At 40.5% G+C, this 19,003-nt stretch overlaps 5 protein-coding genes across 5 annotated transcripts; 4 read left to right on the plus strand and 1 right to left on the minus strand.

Moving 5' to 3' along the window:
- Positions 1-1,568: 1,568 nt before the first annotated feature.
- LOC112169933 (FRIGIDA-like protein 3) lies at positions 1,569-5,559 on the plus strand. The gene is made up of 5 exons (XM_024307042.2): positions 1,569-1,743; positions 1,953-2,054; positions 2,790-3,848; positions 4,467-4,639; positions 4,944-5,559. Exons 3-5 carry the CDS (start codon positions 2,801-2,803, stop codon positions 5,361-5,363), a joined length of 1,641 nt encoding a protein of 546 aa, XP_024162810.1. The 5' UTR covers positions 1,569-1,743; positions 1,953-2,054; positions 2,790-2,800; the 3' UTR covers positions 5,364-5,559.
- Positions 5,560-5,715: 156 nt separating this feature from the next.
- Positions 5,716-10,605, plus strand: LOC112169932 (TPR repeat-containing protein ZIP4). The gene is made up of 6 exons (XM_040507896.1): positions 5,716-6,386; positions 6,494-8,426; positions 8,537-8,726; positions 8,814-8,846; positions 8,936-9,550; positions 9,759-10,605. The coding sequence occupies exons 2-6, from the start codon at positions 7,090-7,092 to the stop codon at positions 10,422-10,424; spliced, it is 2,841 nt and encodes a 946-aa protein (XP_040363830.1). The 5' UTR covers positions 5,716-6,386; positions 6,494-7,089; the 3' UTR covers positions 10,425-10,605.
- Positions 10,606-11,187: 582 nt separating this feature from the next.
- On the plus strand, positions 11,188-13,612 carry LOC112172861 (rhodanese-like domain-containing protein 4A, chloroplastic). The gene is made up of 4 exons (XM_024310360.2): positions 11,188-11,941; positions 12,116-12,218; positions 12,771-13,019; positions 13,329-13,612. Exons 1-4 carry the CDS (start codon positions 11,295-11,297, stop codon positions 13,380-13,382), a joined length of 1,053 nt encoding a protein of 350 aa, XP_024166128.1. The 5' UTR covers positions 11,188-11,294; the 3' UTR covers positions 13,383-13,612.
- Positions 13,613-13,808: 196 nt separating this feature from the next.
- On the plus strand, positions 13,809-15,149 carry LOC112172863 (ubiquitin-like-conjugating enzyme ATG10). Its single transcript, XM_024310362.2, has 4 exons — positions 13,809-14,292; positions 14,375-14,474; positions 14,571-14,668; positions 14,802-15,149. The coding sequence occupies exons 1-4, from the start codon at positions 14,032-14,034 to the stop codon at positions 15,009-15,011; spliced, it is 669 nt and encodes a 222-aa protein (XP_024166130.1). The 5' UTR covers positions 13,809-14,031; the 3' UTR covers positions 15,012-15,149.
- On the minus strand, positions 15,085-18,091 carry LOC112172862 (hemolysin A). Its single transcript, XM_024310361.2, has 9 exons — positions 17,914-18,091; positions 17,720-17,801; positions 17,537-17,616; positions 17,302-17,404; positions 17,031-17,187; positions 16,712-16,840; positions 16,440-16,526; positions 15,789-15,833; positions 15,085-15,443 (listed from the first exon to the last, which is right to left on the minus strand). The coding sequence occupies exons 1-9, from the start codon at positions 18,017-18,019 to the stop codon at positions 15,282-15,284; spliced, it is 951 nt and encodes a 316-aa protein (XP_024166129.1). The 5' UTR covers positions 18,020-18,091; the 3' UTR covers positions 15,085-15,281.
- Between the last annotated feature and the right edge of the window lie 912 nt (positions 18,092-19,003).

The raw sequence follows: 19,003 nt of genomic DNA on the forward strand, positions 1-19,003 counted from the left end.
TGACACCATTTCTAACCCATTGCAACACAACTGTATATACATAGCAATTACCGGCCATAATCTGCACTCATACTTAACCATGTCACCTTGGCGGAGTAAGTTCAATGGAGTAATCTCCGGAAACACAGCAAGACAACCTTCATCGGCAAGCCAGCTCCAGGACGAAATATGCCTTGACGCGCCGACACGTGCCACCCAAAGTGGTCTATGCAGAAAGAACCAAAACTCAACAAACTGAAGGATATCAGTCCCACATCGAAAACAAGAAGCGAGGTAACTCACTAGTTCACCTATAAAAAGTCAACTTCTCTCTCTTCATTGATTACGCATTCAATAGCTATTTACGGCTACATTTGTCAATATAAGTACATTGTTTAACTTTAGCATCAGAGGAGCGAAGACTGCCAACTGCGGTCTTCCCTCTTGACGCTGTTGTATTTCTCTTGACAGACTAGCGGGATTTCGTGAACTACACATATATCGGAAGATTGGACTCTTGTCGATGTTGTCGGAAGCCGACACCGTATGGCGGTATTCTAAGCATTAACATTGGCGCAATCTATAGGAATCTCTGAACTAAGAGTCATTTCTTATTCAACCTACCATGGCTAACGGAAGCGGCGAATACGTGGGAGACCAAGCAGATCAAGCCACCAACCCTCAGCCCAACCCTACCAATCCATCAATCGTCAACCGTGAATTGTTCACCACACCAATTAACATGGACGGTCAAAATCTCAACTCCCTCGAGACACTCCCAACACAATCTGTCGTGGAAAATCAGACCGACACAAGCCGTCAATCCCTAGGCCGGGATCTTGCTACTATGTTAGAAATAGCCTTGACAGACTTGTACAACGCAAACAGAGACCTAATTGACTACTAGGTCTGAAATCGTAGTCATTAGGCCCATTCAGACATGTATGTCATTAATAGTAAGTTAGTAACTAAGCCTTAATTATTATAAATCATTGTTGGAATATATCTCGTACTGTTGATATCACAATCAGTATTTCTAATAAATTGTAATTATTTATTTATTTATTAATAAAGTTTCATTTTTCTAAAAGAAATAATTCACATACCAAATGAATCTAATGTTCACAAGATCACCTAGTTGACCAAAAAATTAATGATCACTTACCATTGGATTGAAAATCAATAACTAAGATTAAAACACTTAAAATACTAAATCCATTACTATTTGTTTACATTGAATCCAACAATTCTCCCCATTTCGGACAGTATTCTTAAGAATCACAACAAATTCAGATTATTTTTTTAATATTTTCTTACAGCAAAAAACACAAAAATTCCTCCACGATTACTTTTTTCTGAACAGAATTCGGATAAAGATTTCCCCCATTAGTCTTGTCCAGCGCATCGAGGCAGCCCGGCAGGTGGAATATCCTCCACAGCCACTCCTCTTTTCACCACAAACCCTCCCGCGGCCCAAGCCCACTTCATTTCTCCACACCCTCTCCCGCTGGCCACGTCCCTTTTGGAAGGCAAATAGCCAAAACGAGAGTGCCCAATAAAAAGCAAAAGAAAGAAGGGCTGCGACATAAAACACTCTCGCTTCCCTTGTCTGAACTTTCCTCTTTCCTCTTTCTATCTCTCTCACTCTCTCTGTGTAGGGATTGCTGAGCAGCAACCACACATCCACCACCACCGCCACTCGTAAAGCCATGGATTGATCGGGCTCTCGCCGGATTTTCCACACAATTCCATCGGAGCGTTTCGGTAATTTCGCTTCTTTTGCTTCCAATTCACTCCTTGACTCGGCTTTGTTGCGATTATCTCCAGATCGGCGCCGTTTCGCTCCGCGGCTTCTTCCCGCGAAATTTGTTCGTTTTCCGGGGAAGGAAGAAATGTTTTCGCGGGAAGTAACCGGTGGTGTGTTATTGTGCTTCAATTTATGAATTTAATTTGTTTGTTTTTGAATTTTTCAGGTTAGGGTTTTTGACTATCGCTGAATCTGACATTTTGGGGATCTATTACTTGGAGAATTGGGTTTTCGTCATTGCGTTAATTGAAGCTTGCTGCAACTACCGGTGAGCTATATCTGTATTTGTTTTATGCAAATTTCTGTTTTTTTTTTGTCGTATATATTTCCGGTTTTGGCTGCAGTTTCTTTGGAAATCAGTTGTCTTTTACTGTCAATTTGATGTATTGGGGTTTACGGCTCCTCGAGATTGCCATTTTTGCTTTCAATTGATGTATTTTTAAAATTGATGATAATATACAAAATAGAATAATTATGGAGGTAAAGATAGTAATGTTATCCATGTTAGCTTCCAGTGTGGCTCATTTACTTGATTTACATATCAAACTGTTTGTTTTCGCAAGTCTGAGTCTTCACAGTTGTGTTAATTTAATGCTGTAAGTAGAGACAATTTTTTCCAAATTTGAAAAGTTTCTGTATCTTACGAGACTATAAAATGACCATTCGCCATTCCACTTCCCATTTTCTTAAAATAGCTATACTTTTCCTTGTATTAAGGGTTATGTTATCTCAGATCTGGTCCAACAGGATACAAACCTCCAAAGTTAAATATTTCTTTTTAGGCCTGAAAGGACTTCTTATTTTTATAAAAAGCTTAACCTTGGGTACTAAAATGTTGGCATCAACACATATCATAGATTTTATTATCTTTTGTAAATCCAATTATGTGTACTCAGATTATGAAAGGGAATTTTGTTTGGGAGTAAAGGTTAGCATGTTGCTGCTTCCTTGGCCGTCCAAATAGTTTATATATGTGCCTGACACTCCTTGTTTTTGTTATCAGATCCTTTGACCATGGAAGATACACACTCAGTTTCTACGCTCATAGATTCTACAACCTCCAAGATACACCAGCTTCAGAAGGCATTTGCTGAACTTGAGGGTCACCGAGCGGTAACCCTAAACTTGAAGTGGAAAGAACTTGAAGAGCACTTCCATGGGCTTGAGAAGTCCTTAAAGAGGCGTTTTCATGAGCTGGAAGGACAAGAAAAGGAGTTTGAAACTAGGACAGTGGAAGCGCAAAGAATGCTAGAAAAGCGGCAAGCAGCTGTTGTCGCCAAGGAAGAAGCTCAACTGGAAACTCTTCAAGAGAAGAGAGATGCTGCCATATATGCCATCACTAATGCTCGAGAGAAGCAAAGGAAGGTATCGACTGAGGAGTCTTCTGTTGTCACTGATGACGGCCAAGGCGGATCACCAACTGTTGAAGAGAAACCACCAGATGTGATGGTTTCTGATAGTAACTTGGAAGAAGTGACAAGTGCTGAAAATGGGAGCATAGAGGGGATGTCCTATCCCCAGTTAGTGAACTTTTGTGAACAGATGGACTCAGAAGGCCTCCACAAGTTTATATCAGATAACCGAAAGAACCTTGCTGCAATAAGGGAGGAGATTCCACTTGCATTTAGAGCTGCGGCCAACCCTGCCCTCTTTGTTTTGGAATCTCTGGAAGACTTTTACCGCATGGAAGGACCCACTATGGATGTGAAGAAGGATTCCAACCTGTTGGGTATCCGTCGAACCTGCATAATGTTGATGGAGTGTCTGAGCATATTGTTAACAAGCCCAGAGTTAGCCTCTGCTTCTGATATTATTACAGAGGAGGTTAAGGATATGGCAGAGATGATTGCTGAAGAATGGAAGCCAAAGTTGGATGCTCTTGACATGGATGCTAGCAATGGGAACTCACTGGAGGCTCATGCCTTTTTGCAGCTTCTAGCTACTTTTGGTATTGCTTCCGGTTTTGATGAAGAAGAATTGTTCAGGCTAATTCCAATGGTTTCACGTCGTCGCCAAACAGCTGACCTTTGCCGTTCACTTGGATTGACCGAGAGAATGCCAGGTTTGTTTTTTATTTTCTGAAGAATGAAGACATCCATTTTAGATGACAATTGTCAATCTATTTAGTTTTTTTTATTAACTATACCAAACTTAATCTAACCATGCTGTTTGTTTTAAACTAAAACGATAAAGTGCTTTTACAAATTTGGATTTTCTATATTAATCATGCGCTTTTTATCACACGTGCTTTATTTACAAATTTGAATTTACTTATTTATTGCTCCTTGTCTGTTTAGACCTATCATAAGCATTGACATAAGCGTAGGATTGAAAATATAGAGTATGCATTGATCATTCTGATAAAGCACCCGACTTGGAAGATCTTGTTAGAGGAGGAAGACATTGAGACTTTCCTTTACTTTCATTCTAGATGAGTTGCTAAGCAATTCTTTTATATTACGGGGCCCTGCATTTCAGTCAATTTATTGCATACAAGTTTAGCAACATCAAACACTAGTCTCGTGGCATTGACTGGGTAGGTCATGTGATATGCATATGACTTAAATGAATCCAGGCATATAAACATGGAAAAATAAAAGTTGGAACCTTTTCTCTTCTTGCATGATTATATTTCCTCTAGTTGCTTGTGTTTATATATTTTTTTATTGGTACATTACAGGTGTTATTGAAGTATTAGTGAACAGTGGAAGACAAATTGATGCAGTTAACCTGGCTTTTGCATTCGAACTGACAGAGCAGTTCTCTCCTGTGCCTTTGCTAAAGTCCTACTTGAAGGAGGCAAGAAAAGCTTCTTCACCAGTCAAACCTGGGAATGCATCTCCTACTGCACAGGTGTGTTTCTAAGTTTCATATACTCTAAGTAGTAATTTCTATTTAGCATGTAGTAGTTTGTGATCAGGAGGAAAGGTGTGGAAACAAAGCCCCATAAGGATGTCCAAGAATAATAACGTAATTTGTTTCCTCTCCCAATTCATCTATATTTTGTTTGTCTTGTTTCATCAGTGTCATATGAAGTTGAACTTATCTTCCACTATTTAATTATAACCTGGTATAGCACTGATGCCTGATGGCTTCGCTAGATAAGTATCGTGTTTGTCAATGCAAATGTATACATAATGATACATCATTGTTTCAGAATGAGGTGAGCGAGAGAGAGCTGACTGCTCTTAAGGCGGTGATCAAGTCCATTGAGGAGCATAAGCTTGAGGAGCAGTATCCAGTGGATCCACTCCAAAGACGGGTTGTTCAGCTGGAAAAGGCCAAGGCAGACAAGAAGAGGGTAACTGAAGCTGCAAAGCCTCAACCCAAGAGACCTCGTGCTAATGGTGTCGGATATGGCCCCCGGGTCACTAATGTTGTTGCAGAGAAGACTTTCTATCCTAGAGTCGCTGATAATAGGTACCCACAGTACGTTTATGACAGACAGTTTGTTTACCCCGGACCTGCTGACAACCACTGCCCATCTGTCCTGGGTTCTGCTACTTACAACATGCCCCCTGCTCATGGCAACTACTTTGCAACTGGCTACCAGTATCAGCCTGCGTATCTTCACTAATTTGATGGCCAAAAAAGTGACTATGATCCTCTCAGGTTTAACGGTTAGTCATTAACCCTTTGAGTTCCAATCATGTATGAATGATATTAGTATCTAAAAAGACCCAAAAAAAAAGAAAAAAAAAGTCTGTTAATTTGTTAGTTGGATGTTTAAGAAGATACTTTGATCCGCTAATATATGTACTTTGTTTTCCTTTTGTATATGTTTTTGCTTGATCTCCATTGTATTTGAGTTTGACTGCAACGCACGGGAATAGCAAATTTTTCAGCTTCACAAGCTTTGAAAACCTCCATCGAGGCCAAAACTTTCTTATGAAGCCATGAGATTGACAATTTTAAACAGGCCGAGACAGCTCTTGTTGATCTGGGGTTAACGACAAGTGCTAATCTCAGTAAGACCTCCCAAAGGTTCATACGAGAAAGGGCGGATTTGAAATGATATTTGACCTCCAATTACCACTCAAAACAGTCTGAATATGAACCCTTAGCGGTGCTCTAAAATCTTGAAACTTCGAAATTATTAGATTGCAAACTTTTGTCGTATGATTTCACCTAATTTTCTGATCCGTATTCTGAAGCACTGTAAAACACTCTTAGGTGGTGTTTGTTACACGGGATTGGACATCCTTATCTAGTCTAATCTCAGTTATCCCATGTTTGGCAGCAAGGAGGACTCTTTTTAATGAGACTCCACAGTCCCAAATACACCCCCAACACCTTCTACCACAAACCCACCAAAAACCATGGGATTCTGGAAGACTGGAAGCCACTCTCACTCGATCTTCTCTTCCTTTCTGTTCGTCGTTCTCTCATCATTGTCAACCTGCAATTCCACCCCGCCCCATCTATTACACTGATGAAAGAATCTAAAACACAAGAAACAAAATCACAAACGACTCCAAGACCTCCGCATCAGAAATAGCATATCGTAGAATGATTGGGTCTGAGTTCGCCGACAAGCTTCTGCAAATTGAAAGCTGAGAAGAAACCAAACTGAATGATTGGGAATCTGATGATTGCAAAGGTAATGAATCAATGAAAGATCGTATTTTGAGAATTGGGTATTGGATGTTTTGTTGTTTGCATAGATGGGTATTGATTGGAATTGCATAATTTTGGATTTGGGTGAAGGATTTCAATTCTGGAAGTTGAATTTGTCTGGGAAGAACTGTAGGCACCTTGGCTTGACTGGAAACCCAGATCCCTTGACGAAGAACGCGGACACCTTGGCTTGACTGGAAGAGAAATTGGGTATGCCTTTGATCTGAGAAGTTTGAGAGAACTTGTTGATGGTGTTGCAGGTCTGTGGTGTTGGTGGAGTCTGGGTCTTTGTGTTAGTGTTATTAGTCCCTCCAGCACCAAACATGAGTCAGGACATAGTAAAGCATAAGCCCAACTTGAGGAGTTCAGGACAGTTATAGAAATTAAGGCAGGGTATGACAATCCTAGGAAACAAACATCACCTTATTGCATTTGTGTTCCAATGGAGTGTGTGAGAGAGGTTGGGTTGGGTTAGCTTAAAATCTTTATTAAAGATAAAACGACGACGTTCTTCTAGTCCGACGGCCACGTGTCATCATGCAAATCATGTATGTCGTACGACCCTTTTCTTAGCGTCGTAACGAACTCTTTCCCCTCCCAACCACCCAATCACTCTCAAAACAAAAAGGTTCTCTATTTCCCTCCCTCATTTACCCCAAACCAATTCAAAATCCCGCGAAATACAGATGAGGATTGCCGAGATATCAACGCCGGAGCTCCGGCAAAGCCACAACGACTCCCCCTCCCAATCGCAACCGCATCAGCATCAGCATCTGATCTCCCAGATCGAATCCTCAATCAAGCAAACCGAGAACCTCTCCCCTGAAAACCTCTTACCTGACACAGTTTCCGGCGATCTCCGGCGAGCCTTGACTCAATTGAGCCACCACGCTCCATTCCCCAACTCTCTGAAGCTCGTGATCTGGAAACTCAGTTACCGCCTCTGGAACGCCTGCGTCGATCTCTCCAACACCACCTCCCTCCGCTCCCTCCCTTCCTCCAAAGCCGAAGAGCACGCCAAGCTCCGCCACATCGCCGCCGACCTACTCTGCGTCGCTGGTGAAGTGTCCGGAGTTCCTTCCCCGGCAATCAAGTCTGCCTCCTTCTACCACAAGACCGGAGTCAAATGGCACGAGCTCCGCAAATTCGACCTCGCTTCGTCGTGCTTCGAGAAAGCGACCGATCTCCTCTCGAAGATCGAAATCAGCACGGTCTCCGACTCCGAAGAGAAGAAGCTATTTCTGGATTTGAGTATCGCCAGGTCAAGAACCGCCTGGGAAGTATCGGACCGGAAGCTCGCGGTGGCGCTGCTGAACCGGGCCAAGAACTTGCTATTCGGGTCGCCGGATCACTACAAAACCCTAGCCAATCAGTACTCGATGTTCGGAAAGAGCGCGCTGTCCAATAGCGAGAGTATTTCTCTGAACGAAGCATTGAAGCTCATGAACGAGGCTCTGGAGCTATACGAGAACGGATTGCGCGCGGCGAGGACACGCGACGAGACGGTGGATCTCAAGACGTTAAGGTCGAAGACGCTCCGGTTCATCTCGGCCGTTCATTTGCAGATGAACGAGTTCGAGAGCGTGATCAAATGCGTGAGGGTGTTGAGAGAGGGAGACGCAGGTGATCAGCACCCTAGCCTTCCGGTGATGGCGATGAAGGCCTGGTTGGGGCTGGGGAAGTACGGCGAGGCCGAGAAGGAGCTCAGGGGCATGGTTGTAAATGAAGGCATTCCTGAGGGCGCTTGGGTGTCGGCGGTGGAGGCCTACTTTGAGTCGGCCGGGACGGCTGGAGCAGAGACGGCGAAGGGAGTATTTTTGGGGCTGCTTGGGAGGTGCCACGTCAGCGCCAGCGCAGCGGTTAGGGTTTCTCACAGGGTTCTTGGGGAGAGTTGCAGCGAGGGATCAAAAGTGAGGGCTAGGGTGGTGTCGGAGCTTGTATCTGATGACAGAGTGGTGGCTATCTTCTCCGGTGAGGCAGCTGCGAAGCAGAGGACTGCAATGCATTCTGTGCTTTGGAATTGGTAAGGTTCTGTGTTCTGTTGCTTGTGAAACTTTGGGGCTTTTAGTCTTTAAATTGCTTCTGTTTGATTTAGGCTTTCAATTCAATCGTTTTGTAATCTGAATTTTACAGTGCTGCTGATCATTTCCGGCTAAAGGATTATGTAACAAGTGCAGACCTGTTTGAGAAAGCAATGCTTTATATTCCATTCGACATAGAGAATCGAATTCTCCGAGCCAAGGGCTTCAGAGTTTTGTGTCTCTGCCACCTAGGTCTTTCCCACCTTGATCAAGCTCAAGAATACATTAACGAGGCTGAAAAGGTTTGCATTATATAGCTACTGGTTGAAGTTTTTGTCCAAATGGAGATTTAGTTTTTCTACTTATTAATAGCACCTTTGTTTCTGCAGCTTGAACCTAACATAGCTTCAGCTTTCCTAAAGGTACCTCCCATAGCTTCCTCTGCTTATTATTGCTGTGGCATCTGATTATTAGTACTTTGCAACTTCACTCATGCTCTGTTTTTATGCAGTACAAGATTTATCTTCAGAAGAAAGACCAGGATGGGGCTATTACTCAGATTCAGGCAATGACAACCTGCCTTGATTTTATGCCAGACTTTCTCTCCCTTGCAGCCCATGAAGCTGTTGCCTGCCGTGCTCTTTCCATTGCTGTTGCTGCTCTATCAAGTCTGCTGAACTTTTATGCCCCAGGAAAATCCATGCCAACAAGTGAAGTCGTAGTTCTGCGCACCTTGGTCACAATCCTTACTCAGGAACCTGGGAATGAGCTTGAAGCCCTCAAGTTTGTTAAGCGTGTTCATAATCGGGCATCTGAGCTTGGACCTAATTGCTTTTTTGGGACAGGGGAGGTTGGAAAACGGGAAAGGAATTGGTTTGCTGTGACTTCATGGAACCTTGGGACGAAAACTGGCACTGAGAAAAAGTATGAATTATGTGCCGAATTCTATAGACTGGCATCAGAATTTTATTGTCTTCTGGTTGATGGGCAGGTAGGAGAAAACATGGTCTGCAAAGCACTGATACTGACTATATCTGCAATTATAGCTTCAGAAAATCAGAAGAAGACAACATTGCCTGAAAGTGAAGTGAAACAAGCTGTACAGCTTCTAGATAGAGCAGGGAAGGTAAGAATTCTCTATTTATATTCCTTTTTCATCATTTTGCACCTGTAACTTGATTTTTTCCAATTCATGTTTATATAATTTCTATGATTTTCATTACCTTTACTAGGGATAGCTTGAATTAGATATCGATATATGCTTCACATTAGTCCATGTCAAGGATCTGCTTCCTCCCTTTAATGGCATTGTTGTACTGAATGTACTGATGCAGATACTGAAGTCAACCTTACCAGGGAATCAACTTAGCGGTGATCCAGTTACCACCATTGAACCTGACCTATACTTCATCTACACCTTTTGTGCCTATGACATATATGGAAGGCTCAATGATTCAGGATTACAGCTACAACTTGTGAAGACTTTTGCTAGTTCCAAGGCCTGCAATCCCAAGTTCCTCCTTCAGATTGGCCTCACTGCTTCACAAGGTCCACAGTCCAATCATGAAGTAGCGACCTTTGCTCTAAATGAATGCCTCTCAGTTTTCCTCTCTTCCCCCTCTCCGGACTACCAAAATGTGGCTCTGATCGTCCGGAAGCTCATTGCTGTGACCAGCATTCACAAAGGTGATACAGATGATGATGCTGTGTATAACATGTACAAGCAAGCTTACAGAATTATGGTAGGACTGAAGGACAGTGAGTATCCGACTGAAGAAGGAAAATGGCTAGCGATGACTGCATGGAATAGGGCATCAGTGCCTGTGAGGCTTGGCCAGATTGATGCGGCAAGGAAATGGATGGATGTCGGTATGCAGCTAGCTAAGCATGTTAATGGAATGGATACTTATAGGGCGTGCATGGAGGATTTCATTACCAGCTTTGAGAAGAAATTTGGTGCCCCAAATGATGGCGTAAACAGACCTCAGCTAGTAGTCTAGTACTATAATTCGTGTTTATATAGTTAGGAAGACGGTGGATTTCTCGTATAGAAAACTATGGTTGCATTACAACAGAAGATGCTCATGGTTTGGAAACTCATGTCAAGTACTAGTGAACTCTAATGGTAGATATGTATCGTCACTAAACATTGTGCTTTAATTGCTAATTTTTGTAAAAAAAGAAAAAAAACAGAAGGGAGAATGACAACGTAAAATCTTAACTACTTTAATTAGAGAATATGACTTACTCATAATCCTAGCGCATAACCACTGATTATAGAACATAGGTTCCTATCTAGAATCCGACCTCAGAGCATCTCCAATGGAGATGTCTTTTGTCACATGGCAAGTCAAACAACTATTTTTGAGAGATTAGCTTTCTCCAACCTAAATTTGATCCCTCTATTTCTTAATATCAATTCACTGTTCACCAAGAAAAAAGAAAAATTTTCTGAACAAAATTTTTGACATATTGGTTGGAGCTAAGATTAACCAATATCAAATTTAAATCAATAAGTCAATTTTGTTATGTCATATGTCAAATTTAAATTTGACACAAGCCAAAAGACATCTCCATTAAAGATGCTTTAATATCAATAAATATCTTAGAAATCTCGATACATTCTTACGACCAATCTCAAAACGAAACTTATCCCATTTTGCACCGTCAAAACTGACAATGATCTTACAACAAAATTGTAAGAATTTCTTTTACCTCATCCCCTAAAAATATATAAACGGGTTGGACCATCGTGGTGATGGGTAGTTTTTACAGTACTATCCCATACCCGACCATTCAATGACCATCGTTCGCCTTCTTGGGCTTATCCTCTCTCCCTTTCTCCCTCTCTCACTTTCCTGTACTCTCCCATGGAGTCTCTTTCCATGGTCCTCTCCTGTTCTTCTCCACCACTCCAAACCCACCTCAAAACCCAGAAACCACTCACTTCACTACCAATCTCTCTTCCCAAAACCTCCATTCTTACCTCCCAATCATTCAACTCCCACCACCCTCATTTTCCCTCCCTTAAAAACCTCTTTCACAACAAACCCAAAACCCATCTCTCCTTTCTCCTCACTGAGCTCATCGCAACCACCGCCATTACTCTCCCTTCTTTTGCTTCCGAAGCCGCAGTTTCCGATCAAGTTTCAGACAAAATAAACTTGGAGTCAATCCTGGTCTCAATTGATGAGTTTTTCAGCAAGTACCCATATTTCGTTGCCGGTTGTACGTTCATTTGGTTGGTTGGTGTACCCATAGTTCAAGAGTACTTGAGAAAATATAAGTTCATCTCTGTTCTTAATGCATTCCGGAAACTCAAAGAGGACCCCACTGTTCAGCTATTGGATATTAGGGACGACAAGAGTTTGAAGTATTTGAAGTCTCCCAACTTGAAGATTGTGAATAAGGATACTGTGCAGGTTCAGTTTTCCGAGGATGATGCAGATGGGTTTGTAAAGAAGGTTTTGCAGAAGTTCGGAGACCCAGCGAACACTGTTGTCTGTGTTTTGGGAAAGTAAGTGTAAACATTTTGCTACTTCGTACTAAGTCGAGTTCATCTTGGCCAAGAAAGAAACAATTGATTAAGATATGTCTATGATGAATGTCTAAGAGTACCAAGCATTGATTTGCTCTGTTTCATTTAAATGTATTTGTAATCTCAGTATCAATTTCTCTTGTTGTAAGGTAGTTTTGATGATGTTTCCATCAAAGTGGCCGAGTTACTAGTGAAGAATGGTTTCAAAGAGACTTATGCAATCAAGGGAGGGGTTGGAGGCACGAAAGGGTGGTTGGTAAGTTACTTTCGAAATCTTGTCCTTGCTACATTTTCAGTGTTGTCTGCGATTACATAACTAAGGCTTTTGTCCTGGGAGAAACACTGGGTTCTACATCTCTTCTAATGCTTTTGCAAATCGAGAAGTATATGATTCCATTATTTGCTGGTTTATCAAAGCCTTAGTACATATATTGGTTGGATGTGTATCATTAGGATTGAGCCTTTTTGTGTAGAGATAGAACTCTATACTTCTATACTGAGGCACATTTTCCCCTTTCCTTAGTGGACCAGCAGCATACAAGTGCAAGCATTATACATATAGGCAGAATTTGAATGGTGTGACTTAATTCTTGTTGAACTTTGAGCTCTGCTAATCCCTATTTTCACTTCTAACTACCCAACTAAAGTAAGACTGAAATGATATTTTTGAGGTTTGTTAGGCTGTTTCAAGGAATATTCAGTAAGTGCATAGAAGATATCTGTGGCTGAAGGAGTTCAGCCATTGGAACTTTTTTGCTTAAGAGTGAACTCAGGTTTCTCTGTTTATTCTATCTTTTTTCTTTCTCAGGAATCACAGGAAACTCTTTTGCCACCTTCTATGCATATGTACCCCAAGAAGAAGGTTAAAACTGCAAAAGAAACTGGGATGAATGGTGGAGTTGTTCAGCAAAATGAAGATGGCAATAATGCTGCATCTTCTTCCGGAAATGTTCCCGTAGCAGAAAAGCAAAGGATCAACAACGGACACATAAGCAAGTCCACGAAGGCTGTGTCACCAGTGAAAGATGGCTTGAGATCCTCTTCTCCCTACCCAAATGTATGATTGCTACTCTCTCAGAACTCATTACTGCAAATTCTTTGATCTGTGAATGGTATATAATCACTGTTAATAATGATATCATCTCAAATTACTTGCATAGGCTAATTGCAAGGTTGCAATACTTTTAGGTTGTATGTGTCAACAGACTTGAGAGAAATTATTTTATGCTTGTTAAAGACAAGTAACTGCAAACCGTGTCTACCTTTCTGAAGCATGAGATATGAGTATCTCATGCTTTTCTGAAACAATATACACTGCAGATGTGTTTGTTTGTTTAATTGTTCTATTATTTGCTTTTGGATGCAGTACCCAGATTTGAAACCACCATCTTCCCCAACTCCATCGAAGCCCCGAAGTTGACGCTGTGAGTGGAATTGCTGAGAAGTGGCTGAAGCACATTCCTTACAATTTTGTACAATAACCAGCTCTATGTGTATTAGATTAAGCAGAGGGTATTGAGAAATGAGTGCTGTTGTATCTCTTTAGTGACAGCAAAGTGTTCGTCTATTGTACAATTCTCGTGACTAATGTAACCTGGTTATTCAAGCCAACACTTTTCCGGAGTACTAAACGAGGATCATTGCAGTGAATTTCGTCGCAAAACCATTCCAAGTTCCTTACCCTGTAATCCGGGACACCAGTTCTTTATTCTGAAGCAGCCTTATACAGTTTTACAATCCATATATACTGTAATAAACTTAAAGGTTTGAACTTTGAAATTAGAATAGGCATCTCAGAACTCGTCACACGGGCAAAGCAAAAGAGGCAAGGATGACAATAAAAGCGACATGTCGTTCTTGGCACTCGACCTGATATAAATATTGAGACTTTGAAGACGGAGGCACGGAAAGATCGTTCCTTTCTTTCAAATTTCAATTGAATCAGAAGGAGCATGTAGTATCTCAATTTCAATCCCAGACCCGACCGGATTGTAAAATAAACCCTAAAAGCCTTGACCCTCTACAATACGCACATCCAACCCAAAAACCCACTTGGCTCGAATTCAACAATGGAAGTTCTGTCATGGGATGGAACTCTCTCGTCACGTGACTTCCAGGCTGCAGCACGTGTTTTTGCAGAGAACTGGAAGCAATTCAACCCTGCCTTGCCTCCATGGACGTGGGTTCCTTGTCTTAAACAACCTTCTCGTCTCTCTCAAGAGCAGGGCTACTTGTCATTGGAGAAGATATGCCTTCTTGGATCAAACAAGGAAGATGAGCAGGAAGATGTAGATGAAGAAGAGCCTGAGCCTGTTGATAATGCCACGCTTGTGAGTTGTTTAACTGGTTTTGATCAATGTAGATTTTATCAGTCACTCTGTATTTATCATTTTGTTCTTTTCTATCTGCAAGATTGAGAGCGCTGGTCCTCAGGTGTGTTACTATGATTTCCATATAGTATACAGTGATTCTTATCGGGTTCCTGTCCTGTATTTTCGTGGGTACTACATTGGTAAGTTGATCTTTTTCTGGCAAATGTCACTAATTTGTTTTGTAAATTTTGTACTACAAATCATGTAATACGTTGAACTTTGCGACTGATGTATAGATGGACAGCCTTTGGCTTGGGATGAGATTGAAAAAGACTTACCTGCATGCTCATCAAAGGTGTTGCTGGAATCGAAATGGACATTCATTACTCAGGAGGTACATTTTTATCTCTGTTCTTGCTCAACTTGTTTCTGCAGTCAAATTTACGTGTTCAAGATTCATAATTGACGAAAGATCTTGATTTGGAGGTTCGAATGTTTAATCGAATATCTGGATATGGTAACTGCAGGAGCATCCGCACTTGAATAGGCCATGGTACAAGCTGCATCCATGTGGGACTAGTGAGTGGATGAAGCTGCTTTTTCTTGGTGATGAATCCCTGGCTACGAATGGAGTAGCGGTTGAGCAATATTTGGTGTCATGGCTCTCAGTTGTTGGTCAAGTAGTTGGTCTTAGAATCCCTTTTGACATGTTGAATCACCATAAAAGTTGTAATTGATATATTCTATGAATAAGAGTAGATGGTTAAAGACCATCTCCTCAAATCACAATCTTTAAAGGGAAAGCATATATTTTACTACCAAAAATGAGAACTCTTTGATGCACTCAGCCATACAGTTTTACAGAGGGCTTTTAAAATAAGCCAATTCATGAATTGCAAGTCACATCTGGAGCCGGGATATATGAGTGACGATATTGTTTCCGCATCCTCAGTTTCATGGCACTCTTTAGTTGCAGGATCATAATCAGGGCCAATTAACAGATTGTGTTATGCAGAAGTACATTCTAAGTTCTCCGCACTTTTCTCAGCTGTTCGAGTAAAGTGAACTAGAAATTCTATATTGCCCTCAGCACCCTTGAGAGGAGACTCTATCCATCCTTTGCTGTTAAATCCAAAATTCTCAACACCTTTGATGATCCTCTCAAGAACCTAAACAAAGTTAATCAGTATCAGGCCATATTTCATAATTTCATTACACGTGCCCAGCAAATAATGAAAAAAAGAAAGAAGAAGAGTTATTCACTTAATCACTATCATGCAGTATTCCATTCATGTGTTTTCAACTAATAATTTTGTAGCATTATCATGAAGCTGTTAAACTTACAATTGGTGAAGCAGCCAGAAACCAGGAGGCATGTATTAGGTATAAATAATAAATTAGGGCTAAATAACAGTTGATGGAAAATCTTAACAAAAGGATGAATATAAAATACTGTTCTCTTTTACATATTAGGCTGAGACGGAAAGAAATCAATAACGAGAAAAAACGCTTACTTCTTGATGAACTAATGGATCTCTTACAATGCCACCACTCCCTACCTGCAAAGAAAATAAACTTCCTGAGTATACAATGAGTGAACTTTTTTAGCCAATATTTTTTTTTTTTTTTTTATCACGATGAGGTTGAACTTGAAACTTTTTAGAGCATTCTGAGTTCTCCCTCAAAAATAGTGAAAGCCAAATTGAACCTTGGACAGAAAAACGAATTCACCAAATATCTGCAAATTATATAGAATTTGGTCCATGACTAGGCAGAATAAGGATCAGGGAAACTGATAGATGTAGACCTACTCCTAAGCTCTACACCTCTACACACGACTTTGCATAAAGAGCAGAAATTGCTTTATCAAAGCTAGCATCTTATACAGAACGGTCACATGCAAAGGAATTAATCATTATCTGGAACCATCCAGAAGTAATGGTAAATACGTACCTAATTCTCGGTAAATAAGGGATCCTCAACAACAAAAAAAGCAGTTAAACCATTGATGTTGTAGGTTTCTAGCCCTGAGAACTAAGGTAAATTTTTTCCTATATTGATATCTCCTCTATACATCCTATGTTTCTAGTCAACAATGTACTGGGCAAAAACTAACCTGAAGCTACAAAAGGTAACTAGAAGTTGATATAAGAAGATTCTCTTACTTGTGATCTGCGAGCTTCAAACTGAGGTTTAACCAGGGTGACTAATGTTGCCTCTTCTTTCATCACATTGACTACAGCGGGCATGACCTGCTTGCAAATGAAAGGAATCCATAACCCAAGTAAGACTCATATGCATATTAGAGATAAAGGATAACTATCATTCACAGATAAGATAGCTTTTCTTTGGATTTAGGAAAGCATAAAATCCTTGAAATCACACCTCAAAGAAAATGAAAAGGGATTAACATATTTACTAGCACTTAACAGCTTACCAATAGAATAGAGATGAATGACAGATCCAAAGTCACCAAATCTACTTTTTGCGGGAGTCCAGGAAGGTGTCTTAAATTTGTCCGTTCTATCACACTCACACGTTCATCAGTTCGAATTTTTTCCGCTACCTAATGAAGCCAGCAACCATAAGCAATAGAGAAATAACAATGAAAAAGACGAGAATAGAAAGCTAATGAGGGAATGCCATGTTAACTGTATGTTATGTACTTAGGAAACTGAAAAGTAAAGAATAAATCCTCTGCTGATAGACGTACTCCCCTATAGGAAACACATGTTACTACCAAATAGGGGTGTTACCTGTCCATATCCTACATCGACTCCATAAACAAATGATGCACCATACTGAAGTAAACAGTCGGTAAATCCACCGGTTGACAACCCTGAATCAAGAGCTACTTTGCCAGAAACATCAATACCTAGCTGTTCAATTGCAGCTTCTAACTTGTGTCCTGCTCTGGATATACAAAACATAAGAACAGATTAGCATTACAGGTCTCACCAAAGTTCGAGCAAAAAATGATTCTCGTGTAATGAAGTGTAGATTGGTTTGTTAAAGTGAAGTAATCACCTACATACATATTTGGGGACTTCAGCCATAATCTTTACAACAGATTTATCAGAGACTGGAGTACCGGCTTTGTTGACCACCTTCCCATCCACCAATACTTTCCCTACACCACCAAACATGAACAACTAAGTTAACTCCTATCACTGGTCTACATTATATAATAGCTTTTGTGCAAGATAATGTATTGAAGTATCACATTTGATGTAAGGTTTTGTAATTCAATTGTAAAGCTCACCTTGTAAGATCCATGACTGTACGTAGGTTCGGCTATATTGTTCATACCTTTCAAGGCACACTTCATCCAGTCTCTTCTTCCTAAAAATGTCATTAGCCAAATACAATAGTGAATATGTATAAATGGGCTTCTAGGACAAACAGTCAAACACTAAACACATTAAGAGGGACATAAAAAGCTTACTTCTTTGGTGTTTGATCCTTTGATAACTTCACAGCAGCAAAGCTTCTACAAGGACCATGCATTGGCACTCCAACCCATCTTGCTGAAACATAATACAACAATCAATAGCTTTAAACTGTTGGAACCAAAACAAAGGTCTGCCCAGAAAAAAAAAAAATTAATTTAAATAATAGGTTGGAGAAAGAGGGAAGTACCAGGGAGCATATGTGAGTTGAATTCGGATAGGAAATAGAAGCCTGAAGTTCTGCTAAAACGGCGCGAGATGATGTGACGCGGAAATTTCAGAACCTGAAATGCCATCTTCGGCTATCTGCCTGCCCAGTATCGACTTATGCCTCTTTCAGAACTTAAACTTTGCGGTTTGGTTTGGGTTGAGTAGATTGGGCTTCGACATTTATCAGTGGCCCAAATCACAAAGCTTGGTGGTATTCGGATTTGATCTCATCCAACTCAATGCAGAGAGAGAGGCCAAGATTTTGAGTAGCTCATGATGTTTGGTTGGTTAAACGGTTCGACTATGGTACATCAGAGTAACGATATATTAAGTAGACTAGTTCGATTCATAAGTAGAGAGTGTAGAGTGATTTCATGCATTGGTACACATTAGTTTGAGACTACTTTATGCTTTTGTATTACATAAGTTTTATCTAATGTATCGGTACATTGATGCACTGTAGAACTTCCATTGGTTAAAATAGTTTGCATTTAGCGATTTTATTGTTTATGTTTTGGCAAAATTTGAGATTGGTGATCGATATTGTGTTAAAAAGCCAAATTAATAATAGTATGATGATAAAAAAGAAAACAGAATAATGTCGATTGACAAATTAAAAAGAATGAAAAATGCAATTGTGATTACCCTAAGTTAAAAAATCATAACTTCCATTATGTAAATCTAATTTTTTACAATTGTAATCATAAAAATGATAAAAACTATCGTAAAAGTGGTCAACGTACATAACACCGCGCGTTAAAGTAGACAAACCCTATACGAAAGGAGAATCTGTAACAGTAATCCCTTAATACTAATTAAAGAGTGATCGAAGAAATGGAAGCGCAAAGAGCTTCACCACATTTGAGAAGTATGATGGCCTACGTACATCAGTAACATCCTTAAGCAAGTTCAATTCTCTAAGAGCATGAGTGAAAGCTTGGGACTTGGTAGCCAATATTTTTTATCAAAACCTTAATCTTGCTGGGAATAGCGTATACTGCTCGTTTACATTTATACCATAAGGCATACTAAAAGATGTGTGTATGGTGTTAGGCAGAGGCTGAGGACCA

The sequence above is a fragment of the Rosa chinensis genome, chromosome 6 (assembly GCF_002994745.2).
Source record: "Rosa chinensis cultivar Old Blush chromosome 6, RchiOBHm-V2, whole genome shotgun sequence".
NCBI lineage: Eukaryota > Viridiplantae > Streptophyta > Magnoliopsida > Rosales > Rosaceae > Rosa > Rosa chinensis.

Coding starts and splice junctions, on each gene's coding strand:
- LOC112172862 (XM_024310361.2), bottom strand. CDS start 18,019: ATGGCATTTCAGGTTCTGAAATTTCCGCGTCACATCATCTCGCGCCGT. Junction 16,527..16,711: donor CATTCATCTCTATTCTATTG/GTAAGCTGTTAA, acceptor ATTTGCAAGCAG/GTCATGCCCGCTGTAGTCAA. Junction 15,834..16,439: donor TTGAAGCTCGCAGATCACAA/GTAAGAGAATCT, acceptor TTTTCTTTGCAG/GTAGGGAGTGGTGGCATTGT.
- LOC112169932 (XM_040507896.1), top strand. CDS start 7,090: ATGAGGATTGCCGAGATATCAACGCCGGAGCTCCGGCAAAGCCACAAC. Junction 8,847..8,935: donor TAGCTTCAGCTTTCCTAAAG/GTACCTCCCATA, acceptor GTTTTTATGCAG/TACAAGATTTATCTTCAGAA. Junction 9,551..9,758: donor TTCTAGATAGAGCAGGGAAG/GTAAGAATTCTC, acceptor GTACTGATGCAG/ATACTGAAGTCAACCTTACC.
- LOC112169933 (XM_024307042.2), top strand. CDS start 2,801: ATGGAAGATACACACTCAGTTTCTACGCTCATAGATTCTACAACCTCC. Junction 3,849..4,466: donor ATTGACCGAGAGAATGCCAG/GTTTGTTTTTTA, acceptor GGTACATTACAG/GTGTTATTGAAGTATTAGTG. Junction 4,640..4,943: donor ATGCATCTCCTACTGCACAG/GTGTGTTTCTAA, acceptor TCATTGTTTCAG/AATGAGGTGAGCGAGAGAGA.
- LOC112172863 (XM_024310362.2), top strand. CDS start 14,032: ATGGAAGTTCTGTCATGGGATGGAACTCTCTCGTCACGTGACTTCCAG. Junction 14,293..14,374: donor CTGTTGATAATGCCACGCTT/GTGAGTTGTTTA, acceptor TCTATCTGCAAG/ATTGAGAGCGCTGGTCCTCA. Junction 14,475..14,570: donor TTTTCGTGGGTACTACATTG/GTAAGTTGATCT, acceptor ACTGATGTATAG/ATGGACAGCCTTTGGCTTGG.
- LOC112172861 (XM_024310360.2), top strand. CDS start 11,295: ATGGAGTCTCTTTCCATGGTCCTCTCCTGTTCTTCTCCACCACTCCAA. Junction 11,942..12,115: donor GTTGTCTGTGTTTTGGGAAA/GTAAGTGTAAAC, acceptor GTTGTAAGGTAG/TTTTGATGATGTTTCCATCA. Junction 13,020..13,328: donor CCTCTTCTCCCTACCCAAAT/GTATGATTGCTA, acceptor TTTTGGATGCAG/TACCCAGATTTGAAACCACC.